Raw genomic sequence first — 21,348 nt, forward strand, 5'->3', positions numbered from 1 at the left:
TCGTGCAGTAAAAAGTTTTCTTCTAAAAATACACGATCTACAACTAGCTGCGTTGGCAATTCGCCTAGGACATGAAGTAATCAGCTATTAATTATGGGCCTATTGCTTTAGAGAGCAAGCTTACTTACCTCACAAACTGTGCACTGTAGCCCGATAGATCACTCGACCAATTACAGCTTGAATAAAAACCACTTTCATTTGCGTCTAAAAAAATTTTTACATGTGAATTAATAGGAAAATCTATCTACGATAATAGTTTTTAATGTAGGCTACAGTTTTTCAGGCTGTAGTTTAATCGCTTTGGACATCTCAAGTTTGCGCACATTATAGCATTAATTAATCAAAGTTGTGGGCTTTTAAATATTTTGAAAGTCATTTAACACACAAGCACTGGTTTACTATTGACCTAGTCAAGAAAAGCATTTATGTTAAAACATACCTGAATGCACTAGGCTATTACTTAGCGCTGCCTACTCCTAGAAGACAATTTCGCATCCCGTAGCCTACTACTAGAAAGCCTTGTAGCCTACGCAGAGGTGGGCAATTTTTCGAAAGTAGCGGTAAAGGCGCTACTTTTTGCCCACCTCTGAGCCTACGATTGCAACATGCCTTCTTGCTAATAGACTAATCTATGTTCACAGCAATTTTTTAGTAATAGCCTACTGCTTAGCTTAAAATATCTTTGTTGATACCAATCAACTTTCCGTGCCTTTTGAAGAACAATTTCTAGGGAGAAAATTGCAACATCGATAAGACTTTGTTTAATAATAGTTAGGCTACGTAGCCCACGCCATATTACCGTACCTCGTTTGTTGTAGTATCCGTGTGAATTCAAACTTTGCATCCCTCGTTTCGACCAACACAACGCCAAAACTTCTTAGTTTTATCGACACTCGTTTTATCAAATGTAGCCTATATACATGAAGCCATCAGCAGCAATTTTTTCACGATTACGTGAAGTTGAAATAGTCGAAGCTGCCATATCAATCTTTGCTTTATGATGTAGCAAACTTACCAAACTTTTCGGTGCAAATGAAGTGCTCAGATCCAACATGAGCTTATATGCAGGGCAATTGTAGCAGTAGACTACCTGATCTCCACAGGACACGTACTTCTGGAGTAGCAAATTACCAAACTTTTCTATGCACAAATGCAGTGCTCAGACTCAATGTCGGCTTATATGCAGGGCAATTAGAGCAGTAGACCACCTGATCTCCACAGGACACGTACCGGTACTTCTGGAGTAGAAGTTGCCGGTTTAAAGGCGCAGCTTTGTGCAATCTGTTACCTTTAATAATTACTTCTACTTGGGACGGATAGATCGTGTGGAGATGAGGTGCGAGACAACGCTCTACTACTCTTGATATTAGCACATCTCTACAGGACATTTGCTATGCATCCTGAACACAAGTTGCAGCCAGATGGAACTTTACTTGATCTGTTATCTTTCGCAATTGCTTCTACTCGGGATGGATTGGCCATGTGACGAGAACGCGTAAGACGCTCTACTACTGTTCACATGAATACATTTCTACAGGGCATATAGGCTACACCTTGGCTACAAGTTGCAAGCATCATGGTGAGACTTTGCTCGTTATTAAACCTAGTCGGGGTTTTGACGGAAAACTAAGTTACTCTTTACTCAAGCCTACCACCCACTTGAATATAGGCTACGTAGCCTACGGACGGTACGGTATATTTTTTACTGATGTTTAGTGTGGTTATTATTTGACTTAACTAAAAGTGAACTCAGACACGTTCAGAAACTTGAATAATTTATTGATAAAGCTTTCGCCGACGCAAGCCAGGACTAACAACAAATAAATGCCGAACACGCGCATTAAAAAAACAACATATTTTTCTGTTCAACAACTTATAACATTTGATGTGAAAATCATTGCCGGTTTAAGCAACTTCACTCACGGAAGCCATGACATATTATTCTGTTCAATATAACATTTTATGTGAAAAGCATTGCCGGTTTAAGCAGTTTCACTCACGGAAGCCATGACATAATTTTCTCTTCAATATAACATTTTGTGTGAAAAGCATTGCCGGTTTAAGCAGCTTCACCCATATATTTTTCTGTTCAATATAATATTTTGTGTGAAAAGCATTGCCCTACCTACCAAGCTGATACAATCTGCAAACTGTACTAGGAATAGCACCTAAATGACCGGGCGCCACAGTGCTCCGCGCCTAAATATCCAGACGCCACAGTGTGCGCGCCTATTAGACCAGCGCCTAACTGTCTGCGCCTAAAAGACGTGGACCCGCAATTTTGGTATTTGCAAGTAATTATATCAAATGCTAAGTTTTACCTTATTTGCATAAAACTATTAAAAAAAGCTTTGAATTGGCATATTATGCCAATTCAAAGTTTTTTTTAATAGTTTTATGCAAATAAGGTAAAACTTAAAGCACAAAATCAAAAGTAAAACCCACAAGATCTTGTGCTAAAACACAAGCCGTGGCACCACCGCGACTGACACAGTGACTAATTAGTCTAAAATCAAAAAATCCCCTAAATTCAAAATTAGTTGTGTTCAAGTTTGGCGCTTACAATAAATAAATTCCAAAATACGCCACAAAACCAACCAAATTTGGAAATTTATAGAGCAGCAAGGAGAACTTCAAATGGGCAACATTAGGTGCCAAATGGGGCATTATTACGTCATTATGAGTGACAATGAACGGATTTAGAAGTCCTTGGCACTTGAAGATTCAAGAATCCAATCCCAACTCAATGTTGTGTCGTAATGGTAGGTTTTAGTAATGAAAGGCCACCGTGATTGAGAACTGGGGTATAAGGGAAGAAACATGATATCATAATTGGGGTTTCTGAAAAATCAATGCAGGGTTTGCGCAAACTCTCCAAATAGGCAATCATAATTGATAATAAGATGTAAAATGTAAACCAAGTCATTTGTGTAGTCGTACAAAAACTATTCGACAAGTAATATGCAACCTAAGGGCGGTAGGCACTTTAACATACTGATATCCCATTGAACCACAAACCATCAACCAATCAGAAGCTACGCTGTTCATGACGTCAACAAGGTTGCGTTTCTCGGAACAAAGGAAAAATGCAACTTCCCACTACTGCTATTGCTCTTGTTTGTTGTGTAATTACCAAAAAAAATTGAAAGTAATAATCAACTCTCTGGCTGAATGCTGAAATGACCACAATTGGACGGACAACCTAACATCTGATGGTTCGGGTTCGTTCAATTGGATATCAGTATGTCCAATTGTCCAAGGTTCTACCCCTAAGGGCGCTTGTCGTTTGGTTGAGAAGCTTTTGCCAGGCCAAGACTACTAAGGTAGCAAAAAAGTATAATTTTGCATCGTTTTTACGTTGCTAAACGTTTAAAAAAACCATGTAACTTGGTTGTTTTTAGTAAGCTGGTTCTATCAGTTTGTGATTTAATTTCCACCTTTCGTTGTAATAAACTCATCAAGCTTAAACAATGTCAGAGTAGGCTAAGTAGGCTGCGCAACAAATTCCCACAGCCAGTTATCACCACTTGCTGCTGACGAGTCAAAGAACATCTATGTCTTTTGATGTTGCCTATTTGCGCTGCATTTTTTTTTTATAGTGATACTTGCTCTTCGCTATTTCTGTTACGTTTAGATGATGTCACGTTATTATGCCGATTTGAGATATAATAATTTAATTCATGACCTTGTATGGATGAAAAACTTTTACAAGTTTTATACTCTGCTGAGAGTAAAAAAGAAACACAAATGATAAATATTGGAGAAATTGAGTCTCCTTACACAACTTAAGAATCGAACAACGCAAAACCGCTGAAACAAAATGTTTTGTTTAAGTGAAAGAATCACTCTAAGCAACCAATGTTAAAACTTGCGCGCAAGAAGTCATGGGAGTGTGACGTAGCAAAAATTTGAACAGGTTGTTATTTTTCTACATCAATGTGACGTTAAAGTTATTTTGGCAGCCGATTGTAGCATCGAATAGACAGCGATAGACACGTGTTTCGCCCATGAGGCTGGGCTCATCAGTATCGCACCGTATTCTTGCCACTTGAGTAATCGACCGCCGCTTTACCAGTCAGTTTAACTCTTATCTTTGTGGAAAGAAAGAGCCAACAAAACCAGCAGGTGCCAGGGGTAGGTCAATGTGAAGAAAGGCGTTCTTCCCGGCTATCAGCACAAGGCTGATTACTCACTAGCACAGCGAGCTGCAGTGACGCTTCGCTAACCAGAACGGTGTAGCTTCCACGCCAGCCATTGAGACCTCCAATTAAACGTTTAAGTTATTTTGGCAGCCGATTGTAGCATCGAATAGACAGCGATAGACACGTGTTTCGCCCATGAGGCTGGGCTCATCAGTATCGCACCGTATTCTTGCCACTTGAGTAATCGACCGCCGCTTTACCAGTCAGTTTAACTCTTATCTTTGTGGAAAGAAAGAGCCAACAAAACCAGCAGGTGCCAGGGGTAGGTCAATGTGAAGAAAGGCGTTCTTCCCGGCTATCAGCACAAGGCTGATTACTCACTAGCACAGCGAGCTGCAGTGACGCTTCGCTAACCAGAACGGTGTAGCTTCCACGCCAGCCATTGAGACCTCCAATTAAACGTTTAAGTTATTTTGGCAGCCGATTGTAGCATCGAATAGACAGCGATAGACACGTGTTTCGCCCATGAGGCTGGGCTCATCAGTATCGCACCGTATTCTTGCCACTTGATGCTGCAGCCTTGTGCTGATAGCCGGGAAGAACGCCTTTCTTCACATTGACCTACCCCTGGCACCTGCTGGTTTTGTTGGCTCTTTCTTTCCACAAAGATAAGAGTTAAACTGACTGGTAAAGCGGCGGTCGATTACTCAAGTGGCAAGAATACGGTGCGATACTGATGAGCCCAGCCTCATGGGCGAAACACGTGTCTATCGCTGTCTATTCGATGCTACAATCGGCTGCCAAAATAACTTAAACGTTTAATTGGAGGTCTCAATGGCTGGCGTGGAAGCTACACCGTTCTGGTTAGCGAAGCGTCACTGCAGCTCGCTGTGCTAGTGAGTAATCAGCCTTGTGCTGATAGCCGGGAAGAACGCCTTTCTTCACAATGTGACGTTAGTTACTACTTTAAAAAATTATATCTTTGCTTTTGTAGAAAATCCGCAGCAAACGCTTTTTTTTACGTGTTTAGTATCGGCCACAGTATCGGCCAAATTTTGCCGATACCGATACTCAAAAAATGGCCGATATCACCGATACCGATATATCGGTACATCTCTACTTGAGATTATTGAGGAAAGCTGGAAAGTGAAGCGCTGTTTTTCCACAACCTCATTTTCCTTCAAATGATCTTTCCACAAAAAGCAGTGTGTTGTCAGGCTTCGAAATTCGTTTTTGTTGACGGCGGACAAACGTGTCCGGTCTGAGCAGCTATCTCGGCCGACAAATATGACCGATCTAGATGGTACTTTCCGCGGACATCACATGCTGTCATGGCGGACATGTCCGCCGTGAATTTCGAGGCCTGTGTTGTAATTTTTCCTTTTTCGCCCTAACATGGCCGAAAAAGCTTGTTTATTGCTTGATGCTGTTTTTCAAGAGAGTTGTGATTTGATTTGTTTGATTGATATTGAATATAAGACTGTTTTATGCAGAATTGTCAGGAGCCGAAAAATGTGGTAGTGACAATGGCTTATTCAACTTCTATTGTGATCTCATGGGATCCACTTAATACAATGCGATACAAAGTTAAAACTGTTTCATTGGATAGCAGTGACATGTTTGAACCAACTGAGGCTGGATATTCTACTTCACCTGTAAGTTATTTTAAAATATTTTGATGTTTGTTTTATTGTGATGTTTCAGTGATTTATTCATCACTAAAGTTATATATTTTTTTTTTGCTCCACTTTTAAAACTTTTGGTGATTTATAATTTTATGATATCATGGATAATTTTAAATGCAGTGTTCTTGGTATGCATGAGAAAGCTTCAAATAAAAAAAAATATTAATGAGTTTTTTAATTATGTGCCCTTTCCTGGGTCGCTATTAGGGTCTGCTTTGTTGTTTTATTTGCTGAGTTGTATTAGAAACTGATTTATCGGAACGATTGATTAACTGGAGACATCATGAGTGAGGATATAAATACATTTCAGCACACCATAAATATCACTGGTGAAGGACCCTTGCAACCAAGAACAGGCTACACAATATTGGTGTTTGAGTATGATGCTAGTGAGATCCGTACAACCAACGATGCTGCACAAATCTCACCTGCGTATACAGGTATATCTCACTCATTTTATGGTTAACAGTTTTATGTTTTTAAATAATATGAGATGTTCTATTTGGTGCAAATTAAGCTAAACTATCACAAGATATACAGTGACAATCTGCTTTTATTCCGACGTTTCGTCAATCAGACACGACTGACTTCTTCAGGGGGCTAGACCAGGTAGTGACTACCTGTCTAGCATGGCAAAACACAGGACCATGTTGCTGAAATCAACCCAACATGCGAAATAAAAATTCAACTTCTAGACAAAAAGTTATCGCGCGCAAAGTTTGAAATAATTTAGAGAAAGGAGGACTTACATATTAACGATCAACAAGAAACTTAAAAAACAACAAAAGAGGAGAGTGAACAGCATGAGTCATGATGAATCGAGTTTTATACGCACTACTGCACAGTTTTACAATCAGCATGAAACCAATTTAAAAAAACGTCAAATAACCACTTACAATAGTTTTTTGTAGATAGCAGGAAAAGAGATGCCATCATTCCGATTCATTACATGAGGCTTTTGATTGATAAACCAACTTTCAGAAAACATTCGCTTTTTATAATCACTTTCAACTTTTAGAATTTTAGAATTGCTCCAAGTTATGTGCAGGGAGCAGAATGTTCCGGGCGTTGATATTTGAAAGCTCTTTTGTGTTCATTAATGCGAGATTTAAGATCTCTTTTTGTTTGGCCAACATAAATTAAATTGCAATCATCACAAGAAACTTGGTACACTAAAGCTGAGATTTCGCTTTGTTTCAAGGGGTCTTTTAAAGACGGCAAAAATTTACTTATTGTCAAGAAAGGTTTCAAAGCGACTTTTATACCATTTTCATTTAAGATACGCCGAATTTTTTCAGAAACTCCCTTCACATAAGGTAAAGAAACAAAAGACTTATACTGGGTAGATGGAGGTACTAAACTTTTAGGTTGTCGTTGGCAAGCATGCTTTCTTGGAAATCCATTGAGGCGCAACGTATTGTGTAATGCTTTGTTCTGTCGTGAATGTTCATGCGGATCTGCAACATGTGTGTCAATGCGGTCGTACAAACTTTTAGCTACAGTAAGTTTTTGATGTTTTGGATGGTGTGAATTAAAATTTAAATATCTGTCAGTGTGTGTGGGTTTTTTGAAAATTGTAGTGGTCAATGTGTTTGTGGCATTGTGACGAATGACTAAGACGTCTAAAACTGATATGGAGTTGTTGTTTTCATGTTCTGTTGTGGATTGAATTGAAGAAGATATGCTGTTTCTAGCCCCCTGAAGAAGTCAGTCGTGTCTGATTGACGAAACGTCGGAATAAAAGCAGATTGTCACTGTATATATACATCTTGTGATAGTTTAGCTTAATTTGCACCAAATAGAACATCTCATATTATTTAATTTAATGCCTGGTGAACAGTCTCATCCAATTTTCAGTTTTATGTTTTGACAAACACAACATTTATGTTCGTCCAGCAATCATATCAAGGTGACAATACTTTTCAGTTTCTTTAATAAAGTTATGTTGCTTTTGTGTGGACAAAATGCTGGAAGATGCGTTCATAAGTCAGGTTCACGATGTAAATCTTACTTTGGATTAGTGTTGGGCGATATATCGAATTTTCGATACGATACGATATCTTTTCAATATCGATATTTATTTTAATATCGTTCGATATTTTAACTATTACAGCCCTAACTCGTAACTGCAAACCCCTACAAAAACGTTGCCTAGGCCAAACGGCAAAAGTTGAAATTGCCTCGTCAATTGCTGTGAACGTTTATTACGAAAAAAATTGTACCAAAACATGTAAAACGAGAAGCGAAAAATATACTAGAGTAGTCTATCCTGACCGCACTGTTTGATTTGTTTTGTGATGTAATAATACCAAAAGTAGCGATAAAGCGAGCAACACGATACGCACGCTGTTACGGTAATTGTCATTGAATAACTCACGGGGAGGAAAAGTATGTTAATTTTGGGTTGATTCAACGTTAGAGTCAGCACAAATCGATTTAATTTTCCCGGCGGGTTATATTGCGTAACAACAATGCCCAATAAGAAATTTACGTTTGTTTTACATTAATTCGACTTCGACATCTAGCGACGTTGAATTATCATAAAATAACGTTAATTGCTCAATCAAGTACCGGTAGCAAATTAATAGCTCCCTGCGAGAAGATTGCCTCGATTTACGTTTACACTAACATAATTTCGGCACAATTAGGATACTGCAAGGAACACAAAGTCTGTTTGATGAAGAACTGGATGTCAAAATCGGAATCATCAGATGTTGTACCGGAGGATGAGGTTGTCGTGTCATCACTGGAATCGGACACATCAAGAGGCTCATCGCTTGGCTGTAAATCTACACTGTCTTTGCCGTTCGCAATGAAGCGTCCACGTTTTGCCGCTTTCTTGCTTTGATACCCATCCACACGCCTTTTTCGCAGAGCTCCATCAAGGTGTTGACTGAGAAGCAAATCTATGGCTGTGGCATAACGACTGGGAGGAATGTCTAACCCTAACCTTACAAGCGCTCGTGCGGCCTCGGCATTTTTATTGCCGACACTAATGCGCCATTCATGCATCTGCGTCGGCAATTGCCGACACTAATTTCGAAGACTGAGAAACTCTTTTCTTAATTAGAACAAAAATATCGAAAAGTATCGAAATATCGAGTATTTTTTCAAATATCGTATCGTTTTGTTTTTTTCAATATCGCCCAACACTACTTTGAATTTGTTGTCATATTTGCTTATGCAGCCAACTAGACTAAAACTACATTATAATAAGCAGAAAAGGAGGTTTAGCAAGACCATAGGTGTCGATTACGTGGGGGCAGGGGCCGTGCCCCCTCAGGTCTTAGACATAAGGGGGCGAGATATATCTGGCCCCCTCGGTTTTTTGTTAATATTAACAACTTTGTAAGAACAGTGCTGCTGGTTTTGTTGCTGTTTCCGCAAATGTACAATCTACTTTTGTTCAAATTCAAACAGTCGGCTTCGCCAAATGTCTTGTAACAAAGATTGCAAGTCTGATCGTTCTGTGGCAACTTTAGCTCGTCTATTTAACGTTGAGTAACGAGCTTGTCTGGAAAGTCTGTTACGACTTTTGGCAATATGTACCCTAACAGGCTAGCAAGAATTAAGTTAAATTTCGCATAAACTGTTCAAGCTATTTATCAAGAGTGTGTGAAACGAAAATTGCCAACAATATTGAGACAACAAAACCTGTTGCATTTTTTGTTCATTCTTTTCACTTATTTGCTTTGTGGTGATAGTTTTGTTTGATGGACCAACGATTTCAATCCTGAACGAACGACATTCAATGCGTTGTATTCAACTGAGTACTAATTAAGCATGCAAGGGCATTCGCTATGCGGTACACGACAACTGGGCGAGACAAAATGGGCGATACCCACTTGGGCGAGACCAGGTGGGCGACGGACCAAGTGGGCGACGAGTCAAGTGGGCGACGAGCCAAGTGGGCGACGGGCCAAGTGGGCTCGTCCAAAGTGGACGACGGTAGCAAAAGTTTAGTGGTGGTGAAGTTAAAGTCAACTGATATTTTTTAATCCGAATGCTCTAGTCTAGACGCTGCGTATCCGCATCAGCAGTTTACAGAACACACTGTGACTGACAGTCATTACTAGGGCCATTTTTTTATGACCTAAAAATTGAAAAATATGACTTTATGTTTTGAAGTATATGACTTTATTTTTAGAGCATCAAATTTATGCTAATCTCTGTAGTTAATGATTTGTATGTAAGTTTTTACATGTATTTTAAACAATAACACACTTGAACAACTAACAAAAAACTTTGTTTCGCTTGAAAATCACTACAAAAATTCAAATGTGTAATGCTTGTACCTACCAAACCAGCTACTTAGTAGTTAAGATCTCAGCACTGGCTGACCTAGTGACCTACCGCAGGTGTTTATAATATTCATAGACTGGATTGTGTGTTGCGAAATAATGTGTCAAGATGATGCCACAATGGAAATTAACATCAAACAGCAAGCGCTATTGCTAGACTACAAAAAATAATGAAAATTTTGCTTCCAATGCTTCGTGAAACTCAGCGTGAGAACTCTCATTGCCTCCCTTCCACAAATCAATTATTGTATTTTAAAGTAAAAATTAAAAGTCATATTTCATGATATAAAACAGAAAATATGACTTTATAACGACTGACAAGCTTCGATGACTTCAACCACTCTTTGGCCATTCATTTGTTTCTTTTCTGAGGAGTTTCTCTTAAGCTTCACGACAAACCGTGACGCCGCAAATTGCAAAATAATGTGTCAAGATGATGTCACAATGCAAATTAACATCAAACAGCAAGCGCTATTACTAGACTACAAAAAATAATGAAAATTTTGCTTCCAATGCTTCGTGAAACTCAGCGTGAGAACTCTCATTGCCTCCCTTTCACAAATCAATTATTGTATTTTAAAGTAAAAATTAAAAGTCATATTTTATGATCTAAAACAGAAAATATGACTTTACAACGACTGACAAGCTTCGATGACTTCAACCACTCTTTGGCCATTCGTTTGTCTCTTTTCTGAGGGGTTTCTCTTAAGCTTCACGATAAACCGTGACGCCGCAACCGCAAAGCAACTAAATAAATTATATATGTCACCACCACTAAACTTTCGCTACCGTCGCCCACTTTGGCCGTCGCCCACTTGGTCCGTCGCCCACCTGGTCTCGCCCACTTGGCTCGTCGCCCACCTGGTCTCGCCCAAGTGGGTATCGCCCACTTTGTCTCGCCCAGTTGTCGTGTATCGTTCGCTATGTGCCCAGCCTTCGAACTAGGCATATTTTGACTGCGGCAAAAATGATTGCCAACGTAAAATTGCAAAATAGAGTCGGCAATTGCCGAAGTAAAAAATCTGTGAACACGTTTATTTGCCAGGATTCAAATTGCATTTTCAAATTTAATGATTTCTTGTCGATTCTAAACTTTATGCGGTTGTTTATGCAAAGTTCACAAAACAAACTAACTGCTTTTTGGAAAATAGTATCATATTCACCACCCAAAAAGCAGAAAGAGCTGTTTTAAGCGATCATTCTATTTTTGCGTACATAGCCTAATCGTTCTCATTGTAACGTAACTATCTATGATCGTTGCAGTCAATCTTAAACCTTAGCGGCCGCATGATACAATGGTGTAATGTTGGCTGGGTAATAATAGCGGTGATAGACGTCGTTAATGCAGGTAGCTGATCACACAAAAAGTTTTACAGAAAAGTACGAAAAATAAAGTAAAAATGCTCGAAAAGTTTAAAACGATACCACACCCACCAACAATGGTAATATTCAATCTTCATTGTTTAACAGTAACTTGCATAAGCATAGGTGTCATTTCAGGGGTGCGAAGGGTGCTTGAGCACCCCAAAATGAAAATCTGAGGTAACAAGTAACAACATAAATGCGAGAGCACCCCTGGGCCCTGGTTTGCATACAAAATATACCGATTCAAATGCGCAAAAAGAATGGTTTTCTCAATATAACTGGTTGAGACTAAACGATGATGGAAGCTGCTACTGTTCCTTCTGTTACTGTAAGCAAATTTTATGATGGTGACTGGGAACGCAAGGATGTGCTGCGTGAACGCAAACAGTGGTTCGCTTGTTGCAAACGTGACGGTGATGCTGTGACAGTGAATACGCTACGTCAGAAATTCATTGCACAGCCGTCAATGGTCGATGCCAAATATATATTAGTGTTGGGCGATATTGAAAAAACAAAACGATACGATATTTGAAAAAATACTTGATATTTCGATACTTTTCAATATTTTTGTTCTAATTAAGAAAAGAGTTCTCAATCTTCGAAATTAGTGTCGGCAATTGCAGAGGTGATTGCCGACGCAGATGCATGAATGGCGCATTAGTGTCGGCAAAAAAGTGATGAGGCCACACGAGCCCTTGTAAGGTTAGGGTTAGACATTCCTCCCAGTCGTTATGCCACAGCCATAGATTTGCTCCTTAGTCAACACCCTGATGGAGCTCTGCAAAAGAGGCATGTGGATTAGGGTGGAGCTTATTTTTTGATTTTTGAAAAATGTTTTTCTTACCCTCTCAAATGGTTCCTTTATATGAAAAAACAATTGAGAAAAAAAATCAGTGCAATTGAACAATATTTAGAGGTAGCTCAATGAGGGTAAAGTTTCCGACAATCCAAAGTTGTAGCTGCCATTTTTTTTCACTCACTACTGAAACTAAGCTGTTAAAATAGCTTTAAGAAAATAATTATGCAAGGGTGCTGACTATGTTTTTCAATACTTTTCCCCAAGAAAAACACAAGCTTCAAAGCAGTAGTCGGCAACTTTCAGCTAGAGCAGATTGAAATAACAGGTAGCAAGTTGCCATGAATGCGTATGGCTCTTGGAATTTTTCTACATCACCATCTTGATCTGAAGAAGACCGTTAGAAAACACAACTTGCAACGTCGCCAACACAACTTGCAAAAGAGCCGGCTTTTGTTTCTCGGCTTCAAGATCTATTTAATGTCGCTCATGCAGATGCTCTGAACAATACTTCAGTATTACAAGAAGACAAGGATTACTTGTTAGCTCAGCAACCCTAGTAGAAGACATAAAGCAAAGTTTAATCAATCACGCCACCAAGCAACTTGAGCATAGCCATCCGAGAGATGATTATAAAGAATTATTGAAACTTGTGATAGTTTTTCTCGGTAGTGCTCCTGCCACAGGAGTGCGATTCATGTCACCCGGAGCAATGCACCACGCCCGCTGGATGTCCAAAGTTATATACAGTCTGAAGATCTAGATGTTTAGAGGTCAATTCAAACTGGCTCCTGCAGAAACGAGAGGTTTACGTGATGTTTGTGTATTCACGGTCCGCGTCTACTTGAAAGCCTGGATCTTAGAACCCATAGGCGCCGACTTTTCAAAAAACCTTGGGGTGGCGAGAAAGGTGATGACGTCATAACCATAACGCTATTTTACTCAATTAAAATAGTCTTTGATTAACCTTACCGTCTTGTTTATATTGACACCTAGGTCGCAAGCCGAATTTATTAGAACCGCTGCTTGAAACGATTAGTTTTACGCATGCAGCACGCCTAGTCGTCAAAATTTTGATAGGCTATTATTAGCTCATAATAATTGGAACAGTTGGAAAACAAGCCGATTCATATGCGAATGAATAACAACGATCAATTCAGACACTGAAGTTATCCAAATAAAACGCAAAAAATCATGATCTCAAGCAGAGTGGAAACCCGCTATCAGTCTCTTATCGCTATTATTCACCTAGCCAACCTGACATCATTGTTTTATGCGGCCGCTAAGGTTTGACGTCGACTTCAACGATCATGGAATATTACGTGCCGGTAATAAGAACGATTATATCCTACACGCAAAAATAAAAAAAATTGATCTCGTTAATGCAGGCAATATCTGCGACCATGGCCACCTGGAGATCCGGCCTGATTTGTCACATTTTGCAGATTTTGATTACGGCTACTGCTAGTGCTTGACTGACATTTTTTTGAGATGTTTTTACTTTTTGCGGTTTCCTAATGACATAAAACTTTTTTGTTGCTTTGGGGAAGCAATAGAAAATGAGAAAAAGTAAGTTGAAAAACGCAAAATCAGACTGTTATTGACAAATTAACAGTCTGACTAAAATCTTCGAAATCAAATTTTCTTTGTTTTTCAACATGTGAAGATGTTAAAACCTATTGTAACATCTGGGGGAAAGAGAAAAGAAAGCGTTAAAATCTAATTTTTAGAAAAAATTATTTAAACGTTCGCCAAAAGTTAGAAAAACCTGGAAATTTCTGCAAAATGTGACAAATCAGGCCGTATCTTTAGGTGGCCATGCTGCGACCAAGACCATTAAACACCTTTTCTTTTATCGGTTTTCGATTTAATTCTCACACATTGCGAACAAAACAATGCTGTTGAATCATAATTTATCTCACAGCGGAAGACTTCGTTGAAAATAGCGCGTCTAATTTAGCTGGTTTACGTAATACTGCAGTGAATAGTTACGTGACTATTCCAGCAGCGAATTTACGGGGGGCGCGCCCCCCCGTAAGTCGGCGCGTATGTTGGCACCTCAAGCATCAGAAGCACCTTACAGTGACCTGCTGCTACTAAAAACACTAAGTGAATACTCATCAATCAATCCGGCCATCTCGAAGTCAACATCATGCAAGTTTTCCAATCATTTATGGTACTTGTCACAATGTCACAGGAACTTGTTAGCTTGTCTTTCTTCGACAGTCGAGGCAGCCCAACGACGAAGAGACTGATGGTGAGTGCCATGAACAAGGTGGAGGAAGAAGATGGAGATGTGGCTCATTGCAAGCGTATCAGTATTTCTCTCGATACATTCAAGGACAGAAACTTAGAGGATTTAATGACAGTAAGATCAATGAAACTCCTCCAAAAGTTGGACCTTCCAAATAGATTCCTTGCGGTTGATCCTGACTTGTGGGATGAGAGAGATGACTACAGTCAAGTCTCTAGGAGTCGTCAATGACCACGCTGGACGTGACGGGCACTAATTCAGGAGTACAGTGGATTAATAGGTGTACGCTTGCTTTGGTCGACAGACATTTGGTCGACAGTCATTTGGTCGACAGTCATTTGGTCGACAGACTTTTGGTCGACAGACTTTTGGTCAACAGGACATTTGGTTGACAGGACGTTACGCGACAGAACGATTCATTGTAGGGTTAGGTTAGGGTGAAGGTTAGTTAACTAACCCTAACCCTAAAATGAATAGTTCTGTCGACCTAACATCCTGTCGACCAAATGTCCTGTCGACCAAATGTCCTGTCGACCAAATGTCCTGTCGACCAAATGTCTTGTCGACCAAACGTCTGTCGACCAAATGACCGGGTACCGATTAATAACCCATGATGAAATTCAGATGCAATTCCTGCTACAAGTTGTCGAGGACCATCGCCGAATCTTCCCAGACAGCAGAAAACAGACATTGTGTAACTCCATGGTTCCATGAAAAAGAATGTTATGGACATTGTCAGATTGATACTAGGGTTGCCAGAGGTTAATTTAAAATAGAGCCCAACCTTATGTAAAAAGTAGCCTACATTTTTTAGAGTTCTAAAATGGAGCCCAAGCAAAGAGATGGGCTAGGCTATTATACAAAAATTTTCCAGAGCGCTTGATCATCAGTCCCAAATTATAAGTTTTTCAAATTCTTCAAATCTTTCATACAGATTGGCAACCATGCATTCACTTGTATTTTTCAAAAAAAAGTAGCCCAATTGGGCTTAAAAGCGCCTAATCTGGCAACCCTAACTGATACTATGACCCACCACAAAGAGAACAAGGAATTGACTTCTTATTGATGTATTTAATAATACATATTGTGTTCAAGTGTTTAATTAAACACATTACGATATTGGTCTGATATACTCCCAAACCAATGAATTTTCATAATCTTTGAGGTCATTGAGCTACCTTTAAAGGCATATTCAATGAAATTTTCAAACTGGAATTAAGCATTAAAATGCGTAAACTGAACACTCAAGAATACATTTTTAAAAAAATTACCGAAAAAAAATTGTTTTCAAGGGCGCTGGCAAGGCCCAAAGTCCAATGTTTCATTTATTTTTTATTTTTTTCAAAATGACCAAAAAGTGGAAACACTGCTAGAGTATACGTCATAAATGCCAAGAGCTCCAGCAATATCAAAAGTCTTTTTCGTGCGCTGGGTTGCAAAGTTCGGGCCTGTTGCGTTCAAAGGAGTTTTGCAGGATAGTTTTACACGTTTTATTAAGTTTCTAGGATATTTCGTTGAGTAATAGTAGCAATGTTACGAGAAAGGTGAGGTACGGTAGTATAATTCTAGTAGCATTGCTAAAAATTAAATATCCATAAAATCAATATTGCATCATTGTTTGACTATTGTAGAAACAATATTATATCATAGCAAATACTATGCCTGACTTTTGTGTTGTGCTTGGCTGTGACACGACAGCACTGCATAAAGTTAGTATGTTTGGGTTTCCCAAAGACAGTACACAAAAAAAGGAAATGGAATAAATTTGTCAACACCACAACTTGTCATTGGAGTGGACCAAAACCACACCACAGAATTTGTACTCTGCATTTTCAAGAAGCAGACTTCAAAAGTTTTCTTCAATTCCAAATGGGATATGCCAAAAGGCTTGACTTGACACCCGGTGCATGTCCATCAATCTTTCCTTCTCCACCAGAAACTAGTGCAACAGCTGAAAGATCACATTTGATTTCTTCCTGGCGACCAGCTTATAGAAGACGCCAAGTTAATGAAGTAATGTTGATTTTATGGTTTATTGTATTTATTTAGAATTACAGTATTAGGTTTTGATAACCTGTACGGTACCCCAGGGCCTAATTTACAACAAGGCCATTAACCTAGGACAGGGGTTCCCAACATGTGGGTCGCGACCCCAACTGGGGTCGCCTGACAATTTGCCTGGGGTCACCTGAGGCCTTCTGAAAAGTTTAGAATTTCATTAGTTTAGAAACTTTGCCACAAGAATTCCAAGATACAATGAAAAGCGTTGTAAGTGTCGTAAATTTTGTAAAAGCTAGTGCTTTAAACAGCCCTTTATTTTCAAAAGTTTGCAGTGAATTGGATACATTCAGTAATGTTCTGTTATTTCACACTAGTGTGAGATGGTTGTCTAGAGGCAAAGTTTGGAAGCGTGTTTTTGATCTTCGTGATGAATTAAAAACATTTTTTAATCAAAAATCTAAACCACAGTTTGAAACACTTTTCGGCGACAAAAACCAACTTCACAAAATTGCTTGGTGTCAAACTCGTATGTTTACTTTGTCATTCTGTACTTGTTTGCGCCAGCAGCAAAAAATAAAATTGAATGAATTGAATTCACTTTAGGCCTATAACTTCGTTAAAAACAGAGTGAAATGGTTCACCAGGCATTTGATAATTAAAGTAACTTGCGTTCTTCTAGGCTACTAGGTTACCAGAAGAACGCAACCTAGTATGGTAGCCTATAGTCACCAGAAGAACGCAAGTTACTTTAATTATAACATCATTATTGTATGCATGGTTTATATAGTTGTCAATTTTTAGGTGCTTTAGGTTACTATAAATTTTTTGTGTCATATTGGAGAATTTCTACCTCTTGGTTTCCAATACGAAGAGGAAGATAGTACGGTGGTTGAAGTAAAAGTGATGATGAAGAAGAAAGTATGCTATAACCTGAACCCTATCGTTTTGAGCCTGAGTACACAGAGGCAGAGATCAATCGGCTTTACCTTGCTGATGTGACTGACGTTTCTCAGCAGGAGGATCGAGTGGGGGACACTGATTGGTAAGCAAATTTAGGTATTTGACAACATATACTGCATTTGTTTAGCTTTACTTAACATAAAATAATTAAATCACCGACCGTAGCGGGATAAGTGCTCACTGCTCAGCTTTGCATTGTATTTCCCTATGGGTTTGTAAGGCCTTGAACCTACAACACGTTGAAAACAACTTTACAAATGCAACTGAAATTATAAGAAAATGAAATCTTAACGCTCTTAAGTTTACCTTGCCTAATACTAGTTATATTGCAAAGTCGAATTTTCCCGTCCCGGTAGCCTATGCAATGAATTATTACAAGGGCAATTATTTTTTGGCCTAAAAATTGAAACCATTGACATTGAAATTTGTTTTGACAAATTTTCATGTATCAAGAACTCAAGTAGTTAAATTACGCATCATTGCACAAAATGCTGTACAACACAGCTGCCGCAAAACGACATATATATATCAAAAATTTTACACATTTTGAGGTGTGTTGAGCACCACACCATATTAACCTAATTATTTCACCTAATGGCTTATGATTCACAATAAGTAGACAATGGGCCATTTACACCAGTATAAAGTAAGCTAAAAAGGCAAATGTGATCCCATACTTGATTCAACTTCAAGTGTTGGGTATGAGAAGATAGGTGCTCATTGTACTAAGCCTTTGGCACTAAGAAAGTAGGGTGGCCAGTTCCTTTCTCTCAGCCGCCTTTCCTGCAGCAATTATGCCCACCCAATTTATTACACCCTAGCTAGAGGTGAGCGATGTTCTCAACAACCAGCTGAAGCTGGGAGTCGAACCAGGTTTGGTTGGTTTTGAATCTTTATCCTCGGACTAACAAAGCCTTGATAGGTTATTCCTGGTAGTTTCGCATACATGTAGATTGTAGAGGGTCTGCTACAATTCGGTGAGTCCAATTCTTATCGTTACACCATCCCTCTGCGCCAAAGTAGGCTACAAGGTGTAAAATGAAAAAACTTCACTGACAGTGCAACCTCTACGACACCACAACAATGCAGTTTGTAAACAATTTAAACTTTGTGAACAATTTTTGATCTAACGCTACAATTTTGATAAATTTTTGACTTTTTGAAAAGTAAAAAAGTAATCACCCTAATTATTACCAATTTTATATCAACAGGTGTTCATGTTGTCACTGTGTGGCAATGGTTGAGCAACATCAAGCTTTGTGCTACTGTGAGATAGATACAGCACGGATGAAAGACATGCTAGATGGACAATTGGACATGCATAATTACATTTACTCTGCTTGTTTGTTAATATATGGCGCTGTTGAAACAAAATAAATTGACTTGACTTGCTATCGCCTTATTTGTTTCCAAGTTATCAATTCCGTTCAGTAAAAATAAAGTAAAGAAGAATTTTTTTAGGTTAAATTAAAATGGCCTTAGTAATATGTAAGTCAGCATCGAGTGAAAAATGCACTAAACTATGAAAAGCAATTCAATGTCCTGTTAAATCTACATAAAATCGCTCATTTTGTTGGTCCAAGAAATGTAGCTTATGTGATCAGACGAGCGTGAATTTACACAGTAGCCTATGTAGAGTTGGTTGATTGTGTAAAATTATGTGTATGCCATTTCTTTGAATGCAGTATTTGAACTAGACAAAACATTATTTAATTCTCCAAGTATAAAAACTACGGATTGTAATCATAGAAACTCTGGTTAATGAGAGAATACATACAGTTAAATCGCCCGCAGTAAGAAATATTGCTCGATCAGCTTTTATGACGTAGGCTGTACAGTCGCACGCTTCGCTGCTCACGCAAATTCCCGTTTTGACAGCTCTGACAAAACCACGCGCGCAATGGTGGTCAGACCGCAATGGGGCAAAATTTTATTGAAAATCGTTTTATGGTAGCATGTTAAACACAAAGAACATGGAAAGTCGCCAAGTCAGGTTTTTCCTTTACTGCCCCTTTAAATATAGGAATTTAGGCCTGAAACTTTATACACATTGTATTTATATCATAAGGAACGTATTCAGGGGGTAAGACTTTCAAAAATATAAATTTAGTTTTTTTTGTATGTTTTAAGCTCCGCCCTAATGTGGATGGGCATCAAAGCACGAAAGCGGCAAAACGTGGACGCTTCATTGCGAACGGCGATGACAGTGTAGATTTACAGCCAAGCGATGAGCCTCTTGATGTGTCTGATTCCAGCGATGACACGACAACCTCATCCTCCGATACAGCATCTGATGATTCCAATTCTGACTAGTTCTTTATTCAACAGACTTTATGTTGCTCGCGTATCCTAATTGTGCCGAAATTATGTTAGTGTAAACGTACATCGAGGCAATCTTCTCACAGGGAGCTATTAATTTGTTACCGTACCTGGTTGAGCAATTAACGTTATTTTATGATATTTCAACATCGCTAGATGTCGAATTAATGTAAAACAAACGTAAATTTCTTATTGGGCATTGTTGTTACGCAATATAACCCGCCGGAAAAATTAAATAGATTTGTGCTGACTCGAACGTTGAATCAACCCAAAATTAACTTACTTTTCCTCCCCGTGAGATATTCAACGTGAATTACCGTAACAGCGTGCGTATCGCGTTGTTCGTTACTTTTGGTATTATTACATCACAACAAATCAAACAGTGCGGTCAGGATGGACTACTCTAGTATATTTTTCGCTTCTCGTTTTACATGTTTTGGTACAATTTTTTTCGTACTAAACGTTCACAACAATTGCCGAGGCAATTTCAACTTTTGCCGTTTGGCCTCTGCAACGTTTTTGTAGGGGTTTGCAGTTACGAGTTAGGGCTGTAATAGGTTAGTTAAAATATCGAACGATATTGAAATAAATATCGATATTGAAAAGATATCGTATCGAAAATTCGATATATCGCTCAACACTAATAAGCTTATATATGCAGCTTTGGTAACTTACATTGTTATGCCGACTTCTTCCTGTGAAGCCGAACGTTCCTTTTCGTTATTACGACGCTTGAAGACCTACCTTCACAGCACTCAAACGCAACAATGACTGAACAATTTGGCAGTTATAGGTAGTCATTGCAAATTGGCGGAGAAATTAAACATGGAAGAACTTGTCACTGAGTTTGTTTCCAAGACAACGACTCGCAGAAACAAATTTGGATGTGATTAATTTATAGCAAGCCGCATTATAAGGCAGACGTGAACAAATTAAAGTCGAATATATTTCAATATTCAATGTAAGATCACTTTCGCCTCGCATGTAATACTTGTTTTCATTTCTATCTGATCGTTTGACATACCGCTGTAGGCTGTAGTCTATTATTACACATACGACAAAATTATCTTCTATTATGTTGATTCGACGTTTTATGACGTAGGCTAAACATGGTTGAATTTTCTATTAGATTAAGTCATTTGTTTTAACATTTTCCATCGGTCAGGTTTTCAATTTTGATTAGCCTGTATTGACAATTTTCATAAGATAACTTAGGGCACCCCTAACTTCGTCAAATTTTTTAAAAAAATTACGCCAATGTAGCATAAGTATTTTTAAATTGTGGGTCATTCCATGTCAAATGACAGGTACTGTGTAACCATATGTCTCAGATTTCCCTTTACTTTTAATATCTTATAGCCCCTGCAAAATGAGGAATGATGCAAAAAAAAATTCTTTCCAAACTCGTTTCGTTCAAAAGTTATCGCATGTTGAAATTTTAGCCACTAGGTGGAGATTTTATGTGTGAGCACACCCATGCTCTACATAAAAGGCTTATAACTTCATATCTACCCTAAGGAGAGGC

At 38.7% G+C, this 21,348-nt stretch overlaps 2 protein-coding genes across 4 annotated transcripts in view; one reads left to right on the forward strand and one right to left on the reverse strand.

Annotated features, from left to right (window-relative positions):
* Nucleotides 1-19,738, forward strand: part of LOC145770790 (uncharacterized) — a 34,010-nt gene extending 14,272 nt beyond the window's left edge. Inside the window, exons 3-6 of one of the 3 annotated variants that reach the window (XM_082582511.1) lie at nt 5,636-5,797; nt 6,138-6,267; nt 17,386-17,586; nt 18,716-18,890. In XM_082582511.1, the coding sequence (XP_082438637.1) occupies nt 5,636-5,797; nt 6,138-6,267; nt 17,386-17,543 (450 nt within the window). In that variant the 3' untranslated portion in view covers nt 17,544-17,586; nt 18,716-18,890. Of the gene's footprint in view, nt 1-5,635; nt 5,798-6,137; nt 6,268-17,345; nt 17,587-18,715; nt 18,891-19,634 lie in introns of those variants that run through there. The other 2 variants (XM_082582513.1, XM_082582512.1) reach the window with 2 other exon arrangements.
* LOC145770402 (receptor-type tyrosine-protein phosphatase beta-like) overlaps nt 1-21,348 on the reverse strand; it is a 203,247-nt gene that overhangs the window by 94,140 nt on the left and 87,759 nt on the right. The window lies entirely within an intron of this gene.

This window comes from Aplidium turbinatum, chromosome 5 (genome assembly GCF_918807975.1).
Source record: "Aplidium turbinatum chromosome 5, kaAplTurb1.1, whole genome shotgun sequence".
In the NCBI taxonomy this organism is placed as follows: Eukaryota; Metazoa; Chordata; class Ascidiacea; order Aplousobranchia; family Polyclinidae; genus Aplidium; species Aplidium turbinatum.